General features: G+C 43.2%; 1 protein-coding gene across 2 annotated transcripts in view; it reads left to right on the top strand.

Annotated features, from left to right (window-relative positions):
• LOC138609114 (TGF-beta receptor type-2-like) overlaps positions 1–3,174 on the top strand; it is a 37,615-nt gene extending 34,441 nt beyond the window's left edge. For both annotated transcript variants that reach the window (XM_069681740.1, XM_069681739.1), the window contains one exon: positions 2,032–3,174. In XM_069681740.1, coding sequence (XP_069537841.1) covers positions 2,032–2,211 — 180 coding nt within the window. In that variant the 3' untranslated portion in view covers positions 2,212–3,174. The remainder of the gene's footprint in view (positions 1–2,031) is intronic.
• Positions 3,175–12,056: the final 8,882 nt, after the last annotated feature.

Here is a 12,056-nt window from a genome sequence, read left to right as displayed (position 1 = left end):
GAGGCTCTGTAAAGTCCACTCTGAAATGCTCCGAAAAGCTATCCTCAGTGCAGTTATTTATTCCGCCAAAAAGTAAGATTCCAGAGTTCTATGATGGAAAATAATTGCCTCTCGTTACACACTGGTTTACAGGGATAGTTCAGGATTTTGTAGTGGGATCCTATGAGGTACTTATCAATAGTAAGTGTACTACGCAAAGTAGTAAAGTCTCCCTGTTAGGAGAAGCCAGCTGGAGTTCCTACAGAGTCCTACATACAAACAAACAGTTTAAGTGCACGCTGTATTTTGTGTTTGTGTCACTGCTTAACCTCAGCGTCAGACAGCCCTTACCCCGGCACTATGTCTTACTCCGCACACCTGCGCATGCAGTGCACGCAGGGGCGCAACTGGCCATTTTTTGGGGGGTATGCAAGATCAACATTGGTGCCACACACTTGACTTCACACTTGCCCATTTACCCAGTATATTACCAAAGCAAATGGAGCGTCCCAATGAGTTTTCTATTGAGATGATTGCCGACTGAGTCAAACGGTCATTGCTCATTGTTGATCTTTGCTACGTTAAGACCTTTCAGCAGAGGCTACTGACAGAGGCATTGTCAGAAATACCCTAAGAGCGATTGTCAAATTTGGAAACTGGAGGTAATTGAGCTTATCACTGGCCCTTTGGTGCCCCTTTAATAATCAAGTGGCAGGACTGAACCTGTTCGGAGGGGACGGGGCGCCCAAAGCTGTTGCTTACCGTTGTTATGACAACATGATCTAGTCATTGTTGGACTGCAACCGTAACGTATTGGCTAGGTGTTTGAAGAGTCAACATTTAAAATAGGTCTGAATTTACCCATTTTGAATTACATAACAAAGATGACCGACAACAAAGACTAATTTTCATATCTTGTTGCATGTACATTTTCACCAATGTTTGCGCCCCTCTTTGCGTAGCGCCTATATGCGCTGCATATTTTGCACACCCCCTTTTTTGTGCCACTGTGCGCACGCTACCACAACAGCTGTTCAGGTCAGAGGTTTGTTGAAGAGACAGCAAATAAAAGAAAGAAGAAAACATTATTATGTTGTTCACGGAGGGGACGGTGCATTTTGACTTTGCGGACCTAGAAACAAAGTTACTCCACTGAGGATGGTATTTTCTGGGCGGGACTTTCAGAGTGGACTTTTCAGAAACTCTTCAAAAAACCCGAGCTATCCCTTTAAGGCCAGCAAAGGCGCAAAAAAAGGGTGGATTGATCATTTCTTTATGCCTAGATTTGAGGTTTTTAGACATCTATTTCTTGTCTTTGATTTGAAAATTTGTTGGCAATATTTAGAATACATTTGCACCTTCTGAAGCTTTTGTGTACGATAAAAGGATTAGCTAGAGCAGAAACCAAAAACAAAAGAATGATTATTAAGTTAAGATAAAGTAAGTTATCCTTAAGACTTACAGAAGTGCTATGGAGCAGTTTTTCTAAAGGCTTCCCATTTTGTTACTCTTGTGCGCATGAGGTTTACACATGCACTGAAGTAACACAGTCCACATTTCTGTCAGTGTTTTCAAAGTATTCCACTGGTGAACAGGTTAAGTTGATGCACCAAGCAGTCAACCACAGTCTGTACCTGCTGATTACCCTGAGAAGAGTTTGAAATCGAGACTCTTGTTCTGTTATTTTGTCCCTCCTATTTATATCAATGAGGGGAGGCTAATTACAGCTAGCAGCACCACAAACCACAGCCTCACGACTGATCATACAGTCAAGTCGGTACCTCTCTAAAGCAGCTTCAATAAAAGCTAAGTGTAAGTTAGGCTAAGTGTACTTAATGAACTGGTAGCTGTGTGTTTAATCCTGCTTTATAATACTTTATTTATGTGACTCCTTTTTGTTTTCCCTCATATAAAATGCACTCGTTCAGAGACACATAAACACACGAACATTTATAGCTTCAGCTCGAGGTCATGTTGTGCTTTCTCAGTCAGACCTGCCCTGAGTCAGTATTATTGACTGATTGTGTCTGTGCTCCCCCGCTCCCCCTGCAGGGCATCCAGATGGTCTGCGCCTCCATAGAGGACTGCTGGGACCACGACCCCGAGGCCCGTCTGACAGCCCAGTGTGTCGCCGAGCGCTTCAACGACGTGGAGTACCTGGACAAGCTGTCGGATCGCTCCGACTCAGAGGAGAAGATCCCCGAAGAAATCATTTTGGTGGATGAGAAGTAGAGCTCGACGGAAACACTGCCCCCACTAGGGGCGACAGAGGAGTTACAACCAAGCAGCCGGGAGAGGATGAGACTCCAGTGGACGCGCTGTTTGCTAAGGGTTCGTCAGAGATGAGTTACGGAGGAGCAAACTGGAAAATCAGAAAGACGAAACAGGACTGATAACAGAGATGGACTTCTAAATTTAAACAGCTGTGACTTTCTTTGTTTTCTTCTCAATGCTTCAAAGACTGGATCAAGTCATAAACAAACAGGGAAATCACATTGTAAAGCTTTTTTTAATCTAAAACTATTTGCACTTTATCAATATCTATGCACAACAATGATCTATAGTCAGTGTCTTTTGATTTTATGATGCTACGCTTCAGGAAAAAAGAGATCAAAGGGTAGGGATGTATTCAGAAACGGTGTTAAAAGGGAGCAATGTAAAATATTGAGACAGTTAATAACACTAACATTCCCTTTATGGATTATCCAACTGGATAAGTGTTTTCCTGGTTGGCTTGGATGGATCTCAGAAGGGCTTCAATGATGATTCAAAGTGCATGATTAACGTCTTGTGGCAGGAAATTGGAAATAAGCCACAGCAGAGAAATCATGAACCAAACAAAGGCAGAAATCTGCAGGGAAAGCTGAAATCATATCTCAAGAACTGTTGTGAAATAGTGATCGAAAAATCAGCCTGAGAGGAAAAACAGATACATACTGTGGAAATGTTTGTCTATATGCGTGTGTGCATGTGTATATTACTCAGAGGACCAAAACAGTGTCTGTTTAATCGGACAGTAAGGAATAAAGATGTGTATAAAGGACTCTTAACTGGATGTTCCAGCGCGCTGCCTTCAGTATATATGCTATAACAGCTGAACTTCTTTGTTACAGAGAAGGAAATTCTGATCCTGAGGACAGAAAAACATCCATATCATGTTTGTATAAAAGTGTAAAGCCATTATTAAAAGTATTACAGTGCTAACTGATTCAGTTTGGTGCTATTAATGCTTATAATTTGACCTTTGACGCCTCTTGTGATTACTCCCTGCAGGCTGTTATGTGCCCTGAATGGCAGTGACTGTTCATTTTACCTTGTGACCTACTTGCATACAAAAATCTGAACTACAGCTCCATACACAACAGTTACAGCATGTTTGCTATCCAACAACAATACTTTACTTAAAACCCCATTTTGCCCTCATGTTGATCTTTCTAGCATTGAATCAAATGATTCCTCATCTGTGTTCCTGCTGAACCCACTGAGAATCAACCCTTTAGGTTCGATACCCCTATACATTAAAGGGGGGTATTATGCTAATTCCAAGCTTCATATTTGTGGAGTAGCTTAGCATAATTTACAGTCATCATTTTTCTCACACTGGTGCTCTGTGCAGGCCATCATACAGCCTCTACCTGAAACAACTCAGTCAGCTCTGTCCCTTTAAGAAACCCTGCCCCTACAAGCCTGCTTTCTTCTGATTGGCCAGCTCTCCGAAGCCTGCCAAGGGACAGAGCTACAGAGTTGTCAGCAAAGAGTAAACTTCACTTTTTTGTTTTGAAATGAATGTTTGCTGCTCTTCTCCTTTGGAAAAGTAAACACTGATGTCTTTCCTTCACAGCCAAAGAAACACAACTCAAAGACATTCTTAACCAACGTGACGAGCAGAGTCGTTGAGCAGAGTGGTGAGTGAAAACATTTTCCGAGGCAGACTGAGCTGCTGGATGGGCGTGTCCTTGAACTGTGCCAGAGGCAGGAAGTTCTGCTGTGTCTCGGGCAGACGCCCAAATATAGAGTTCCTCCCCTTTGTGACATCACAAAGTGAAGCATCTGGAGAAGTCTGTCTGAAAGCAAGATACTTTTTTAGCAGGGGATTACTCCAACATACTTTTATTTACAGATTTGAAACTTCACCCACGCTTAGTATGGACATCCAACATTGTAATATTGTATATATGTCTTTAAATGTGAAACAGCATAATACCCCCTCTTTAAACTAATATCTATGCACAGTTGACAAGGTTGATCAGTGTCAATTAGCTAAAAGTACTACTAAAACAAGCGAACAAAATGTTCCAAGTAAAAGTCTTACATTTTAAAAACAAAAGTAAACTGAACCGAATCCAAAACCGCTCTGAATTTTGAGTAATTGTCGACATGAATTGAAAATATGCTTTATGTAAGGAAAGATGTTATTAATCACTCCAACTCCTGCACAATGACACGATCCACAGAATTATGTTCGAGGTCGCCCAAGACTCAGCGGGGAGTTTATGTTCCAGTCCTGGCACACTGCGACACAAACGTAAATCATGCCTGTATGAGTCGTGCATTCATTCCCATATACCCATATGCATCACTCTGGCACTTCATATTCCATCATGCAAAGTATATACACAATGAATTTGCATGCTTGTGCTGACACATTCAATCACTCCTGCACTGACACATCCTTCATGCACAATAACATTTAGGACACAAAGATGCTTCAAAATGCAGGTGTTGTTTTGGGTGCAGTCACACATGTTAATGGTGGCAGCTCTCTATTGATCATAAAGCAGGTCCACACAGTGTTTGGCAGAGAGTGTGTGTGCACAGTATGATGCTGGCAGACCTTTAATCCCGCTGCCACAGCTGACTCAGACTGGAAAATGTGTTTTTCTGTGGCTTTCTGCCGACTTCATGCCACCTTTTTTTGCCTGTTTATCTGCCTGTCTTTCTCTCTGTAGGTCCGTCTAACTCTGTGTCTCGCAGGCAGCTGCTTCTAATTCATACTCTGGCTGACTCCGCCATATTCACACGGCGGCATTATTCCTGTAAGGTCAGGTTTGGGGTGGGAAGTTTGAGCAGTGTCTCGTGAAGTCTGTGAGAAGATTTGGTACGACATGATGACAACATTCGAGCCTCCCACCCGGAGCGTGACAACACAGCAAAAATGGCCGCCGTGAATATGGTAGATGCGGCTAAAAAGGAGGGCTCAAGTACGCAAAAACTGAAATCTTTGACAGCACGATGAGAATGTAGGTAAGAGGTGAGAATTTCAACCTCAAACTGTTTTTCTCTTACGTCAAATTTGCCTCTCTTTCATTCAAGACACGTTAAACCCAGGCTGCAGTTATGAAGCGCCAATGCTAAAAATGCATGAAGCGTTGCACAAATGCACTTGGGAACAGTAGGAAAGTGATTTATCAACTACAACAGACTGCCTTGTCGCCTCGTAGGGAGATTTCCACTACCCTTCCCACAGCTACATGCTCTATTTACATAAACTATGCCCAGGGCCCGCTTAGTGTGGGCACCACTACAGACAGAAATGGACACCGCTGCAGGATATACATGCTCATGATAAATGATTTATATTTTTTATACTATAAATGGATTAGCATTGGGGTGTCAAAAGTAACAAAAGTAATATTTCTCTTCATTTTTCCAATTAAATATGCCAACTGTCCTGCAGCAAAAGAGTCTTCTTTACTTCTCCAAAGGGAGACATCAGGGGCGTTTCTTTCCTACTTACACACCATCATGTCAATAGGAGCATAAAGACATCTTTCACTGCAGAGACAATAGATAAGCAGAGGTCGATACAGTCAGCTGCAGTTTGTTTAACAGGGTGGGACAAGTGTGTCAATTACACATGATTTATGTAGCACATAGAGTCAGTAACAATAATCCTGTTAAGTTTAATCCTGTCATGCCAGTTACCTCGCAAATGGATTCACTCACTGTTGAATTCAGCAACTGTAGACACAATAAAGAGAACAAATAACTTACAGTGTTTGTTTTCTTTCAGTTTCCATCCATGCAGCATCTGTACCGCTTACCCTTATCCCACGGCGGGGATGGGGCCTGTCCCAGCTGTGATTGGGCGAGAGGTGGAGTACACCCTGGACACGCAGAGACAGACAACCTTTCACGCTCACACTCACACACAATTAAGGGTCACCTGTCAGGCACAGAGTAAGGATTCAACTGCGGAGACAGAAGATAGTTCCAAAAAACGTGGTCTTTATTCAAGCAAGGTCTGGTACGCAGAAGTCAAAAAAAGCGAAGGCAAGGTAACGGAGATCTGACAGGCAAAAAACAGGAACGAGGACAGAAAGAGCTGGTCAAAACACGAGGATCTAGGATAATCTGATAAAGAGAGTCGGATATATCGACTGCAAGGGCTAGTGATAATCTGGCAGGGAAGTGAGGGAACACCAGGGCTTAAGAAGGAAAAGGGAGTGAACGTAACAAGACACAGGTGCAACACATTAGGGAGGGACCCGGTGATCAACGGTGAGAGAGACAACCCTTACGCTAACCCAGAACTGAAAAAGACGATAGACAAGGGTTAACAAAATAAAACAGGAAATGCTGAAATAATAAATTAACCTGACAGGTCTGACCCACCAATGAAGTTAGCAAGCGTGTGTTTGGACTGTGGGAGGTAGCCGGAGTACCCAGAGGGAACCCACACATGCGAACTCCACACAGAAAGGCCTAACCGGGATTCGAACCAGGTACCTTCAAGCCGTACCAGCCCGTTATTTTTTTCTTTAATCTGTGCAGCATTAACAATATTCACCCGCATTACAAGTAGCTGTATTGGCTAAGTATGTGTTTTCACTATGTGTATGCGTATTTCCCTTATTTTTGTCATTGGCCTCAATGTGATTAACAGAAATGGACAAATCCACTCATATAGCTAAACAATTAGCTTCAAAGAATGTGTACACATGTATGTGAAAACATGGGTACATATATAGATAAAAACAAAATAAAAGCCCCACTGACCAAAACATGAATTAAGAAATGTACATGTACAATTTAAGTGTTTTAATGTGAATAGAAAACAAATAGAGCAAAGTTCAGTCAGTAAAAATCCTCCTAGCTGTGAAACAATTCTCCAGTTTTATCTTCTAATTAGGGGAAAGTGGGAGCTTGTGTACACTTACTTACTTCACTGCAAGCAACACTACAGCTGAATATTGCCCTGAATGTGCCAAACACCTGCGTTTCATGTTCACACCAGTAGAGGGCGTACTGGTTCTACTGGACGCTGCACACAAAGGCCTCACTTGTGCCTTCTGGAGCCAGCCAGGTTTCAGTGCTAAAGTGCAGCATCCAGTGAGCTGACGTCTGTGCTTTGAGGGTAAAACATGAAGGCACTGCACTGTGAAAATGAAGGGTCTGAGCTCAAGATGTGACAGGTATTTCCATTACTGAGAGTCACACTGAGTCACACTAACCAGTCACCAAACACAGGAGTCATTTTGTATCCTGGTGGGGCCTAATTGCATTTAAACAGCTGCTGTTGGCAAGCATAACTTAACATTTTTCTCCATCTGATTCCCCCGCTCTGCTGAGTCTCCCTCTCTGTTCATTTCTCACGGCACTTTCCATCACTCGCCTGTCACTGTGCATCAGAAAGTGTAGGCTCAAGATGCAAGTGTGCAGCCCTCCATGAGCACTGGTTAAACTCCACACCTGCAGGCCAATGCATGTGTTCTCATCCGCTGTTCAGTCATGATACTTTATAACCCGATTAACCCTTCGAGTGGGAGGCAAACAGCTCGCGGAGCGTCTAGCCAAGTCCTCGTTGCTTTACACGTATATACACAAATACACTCACACAACCCTGAGGTGGTCTGAATAATCCAGAAGGAGATACTCTCCTGCCAAAGTCACTTATCATTCCTACATGCTGGTTGCCATGGTGACGCCTCATGCATCAATCAAAGTTGCAGAGGAGTGCGTTGGTTGTTGGTGAGAGCTGTAAACAATTTTTCAAGCTTCAGTAAAAATTATGACAAGGAGGGACAATTCATGAAAGCTTTGGATTCCTTCACATCCTCTCCAGGTAAAGTTACCATCAGGGCCGTTTACAAGGGGTGGCCTTGGGTGGTACGGGCCCCCCTGAAATCTCATTTACCCCCTAATCTTGGAGAAACATCTTTTTAAGTCCTGAACAATTTGTATGTTGGTACCAAAAAAAAAGATGGATGACACGACAGCTCCCCAAGAGTGAAGCCAAACCTTCTCTATCGCCCCCTGCTGACCTGCTGCAGTATAGGTCATAAAGCCCGACTCCTCCATGTTAACAGATGGGATAAAGGTCAAACTATAAAGTCAAAATACACGTCAAATACATTTTTCCTCAAACATGGTTTCTGTCATTATAGTTATTTCTTATCATGCTGATTTATATCCAAGTGTTCATTTCTGTAAGACGCTTAGTTGTAAGTAGTTCTTTGATGCTTTAAAACGGGGTCTAACACCATGATTGACAGCTCTGTTGACAAAGGGGAGGAACAGTGAGAGACAAGGTAACTTAAACAATAACTTCAGCCATTAAACTTTAACCAACCGTGAATAACTAGTACAGACCGACACAAGAATCTGTTTTTGCTGCTGACTGAGTAAGTCGGTAAGTTATATGTGTATTTATGGAGTTATTATAACAAGTTCAGGAACAGTACCAATCCTCCCTCACTCACTCCAACCCCTGTGTCTCATTAACTCTCACACCTGTGCCTCCCTAATGCAATTACCTGTGCGTACACACATAAGCCTACCTAACCCCTTCTCTCCTGTTTATCTCACTTCTCAAACCCCCCCCCAAACGTCATTCCTTTCCTCCTTCTTATCTCAACACAGGAACCGCTGGGGGATGCTGAATCAGAGAGCGCATCAAGACATGTTGACAAGTCTCAGTTTTGACCCTCAGGTTCCTGACGGCTCCAGCTGACTCAACCCCACTCAACCGCCTTTTCATCCCACACTACTTCAACCCCATTGGACCCCCTTCTTCATCCCGCACTACTTCGACCCCATTCGACCCCCTCTCATCCCACCCTACTTCGACTCCCTCTCATCCCACACTACTTCTACCCCTTCTTATCCCACCTTACCTCGACCCCCTCTCATCCAACCCTACCTCAACCCCCTCTCATCCCACCCTACTTTAACCCCCTCTCATCCCACCCTACCTCAACCCCCTCTCATCCCACCCTACTTTAACCCCTTCTTATCCCACCTTACCGCAACCCCCTCTCATCCCACCCTACTTCGACCCCTTCTTATGCCACCTTACCTCGACCCCCTCTCATCCCATCCTACTTCGACCCCCTCTCATCCCACCCAACCTCGACACTTCAGCACATTTCAAATAAACAACTTTTATTCCGTAACAATGGCGTGGTCTTGTTAGTGAATGGGTAGCTAAAGGGGCAGGACGTCAATACCGTGGCTCCACCAGCCAATCTCTACTGCGCAGACTCTGGCTCAAAATTCGCAAGATAGCAGAGCCCACTCTGAGGGGTATGCTAGCTTAATTTTTGCACAGCAGGTAGTAGGTGGAGACGTGTCGTCCATCTTTATATGAAACCTTCGTGTTAGTAGTCAAAGTAGATATGATTCATACTTCATGCCCCCCCTGCATAAGTCGGTGCCCCCCCCAGTTTGGCCAACCGAGCCCAAAAAGTCTCTTTCCACCTCCTCCTCAGTCGCTTACACACCCTCTTCCTTTTTATTTCAAAGATATGATTCAGATGTTCACTTCACATATTACAAAGCAACATTTGAGATGTGCAGCCCTGCTTTTGGAGGCAATAGAAGCAGCAGCGGGAGCCACATTCTTGAGGAAACTTTAAGGCCTTGAGCCACGATTGGATGCAGCAATTGTCCAGAGGATGATGTGCCTGTTAAGATAAGAGCAGCAGGCAGCCAAAGCCCAGAGACGGAGAGAAGACTCTGCTGGTGCATTAGGAGCCATTACCCCTGCTGTCCCCTCAGACATTTGTGTGTGATGGCTGTGGATTGGATAGTGCAGATATTGCTTTAATTTCCTTATGCCTGAATAAAGTATTGTGTCTCAGCTAGCTACCCATTCTGTGCTTTAATGAAAAAAAAACAGCCTATCAAGGACAAACACAGCTGTGGCGCAAATAGCAGCATGTTTGATCTGAAGGTGAGGATGCATGAGTGTTGTTTGCTTACATTTTACAATATGTGCTTTCCACTCCAACAAGCTTGAAGGATTTGATCATTTCAGCCTATAAGGCCGATGCCATTCCGCTTAATTCCCCACATCCATCATCCTCTAGTTGTACATAAGCTTGGATGATGATTTGGGACTAATTCGGCTCCGCATATCCTTTAATCTGTGCTCCACATTAATTTGTCTATTTAGAAATAATTTACTGATTGCTCTGCTGTGCCGGTTAATGTTCCATGGGAGACCGCAGCGGGCCTGATGTGTAATCTCCAGCCGTCTCTGCTGTTGAAACCTGTTTAATAAATGCTTTCCTTAAGGTCAACCAAAGTCGATGTAAGACGTAAGAGGCAGCTTGAAAAAGGATAAAGAATATCGTTCATTTGCTCTTATCAGCAAATGTTAGGTGTTGGATGACTGGTAATGTGAATGTAGTGATAATAATAATCCATCATCCTCATTAGACTTCTGCTGTGCTGCTGCAAAGTGTGTTTATTATAAAAGCATTCGATTTGCAGGAGATACACAGGTGTATTGATAACAATATCAGTGGCTGCATTCCTTTTAGGTGAGCCAGATATGGCTCAATTATTGTGAAAGCTTCCTTTACTGACGTGGCTTACTGGCACACTTAATTGGGATAAAGCCGATATTAATATTGTTATTTACACCCGTGCTTCGAGCATTTTTATGTCTTGCTGGTAGTCACATGAGATTACAGTCGCTACGCTCGTGTCTGTCCTTTTAACATGAAGCTGAAATCAAGCTAAAGTTAGCTTAGCTCGCTAAATGTAGACAACCTGTTTTTTGGAGCCAGAAGTGACCATATTTGGACAAGAGGGTGGAGACTGAAGAGCTCAAGTTCGGTGACTCAAATTAGCTGCTTGATGCTAATCAGAGAGCTAGCAGCAATATATCAGCCACATACAGTTGTTATGATTGTGGAGTTTAGAGCAGATATTGAGACCAAACTTGCTTTTTGGACGAGGCTGCAAACATGTTTATTTATGCTGTAAGGTGGAACAGTTTTACATGGTGATTGACTCACTTTTAAAGCAAGCCTCGAGTGGCCATTAGTGGAACTGCAGTTTTTGGCACTTCCACGTTGGAGTCATTTTGCATCCCTGGGCCCAGCTGTTCAAAAGGTTTAATCCGGATAATTCTTATCCAGATTTGGACATTATTTTTTTCCATTCAGGATCAGGTAATCCATCGAGCAGCTGTGGTTCAGTGGGAGAGTTGGTTGTGTTTAAATCCAAAGGTTGGCGGTTCGATCCCCATCTCCCTCAGCCTACATGTTGAAGTGTCCTTGGGCGAGACACTGAACCCCAAATTTCTCCCGGTGGCATAGCCATTGGTGTCTGAATGTGATGAGTGATTGACAGTTGGGCATTAGAAAATTGGATAGCATCCACCGTATCCTGTAACAGACTTTTAAGGATTACCAAATCCAGATTACCAGGGCTCTGACTGTGACTTCATATTATATACTTTGTCCATAGGGGGCGCCAAAATCCACACAAATCAAAAGATCCTGACAGTTGCTTTAATTTGAATATTTGATGTTTGATATTAGCTATTTGATGAAATATTTTTGGGGACGAAATCAGTTATTTCTTCCACAACCCTTCTGCTCACTTTAGCTACTATGTCACTGTAGTGATTCAACAATTCAAGAGCAAACATGATTGTGAAAATAGTGTGGTTCCTGTAATCAAGCCTGAATCGTCCCCTCTGCTTGGATCAGGATAGTCCTCATCAAAGATTTCCCAATCCTACTCAAAACTTTCCAGCAACACAAACTGGAGGTTTTATCCGGATAAAAGAGATTGCATTACCCGAACTTATCCGATCTTGTAATTTGTTTTTTCTTTTTGAA

This window comes from Semicossyphus pulcher, unplaced genomic scaffold (assembly GCF_022749685.1).
Source record: "Semicossyphus pulcher isolate SPU_LCO1_2020_fin unplaced genomic scaffold, fSemPul1.0.p SCAF_5, whole genome shotgun sequence".
Taxonomy (NCBI): Eukaryota; Metazoa; Chordata; class Actinopteri; order Labriformes; family Labridae; genus Semicossyphus; species Semicossyphus pulcher.
Note: the sequence above shows the minus strand (reverse complement) of the source record. Positions and strands in the feature narration are given on the sequence as shown.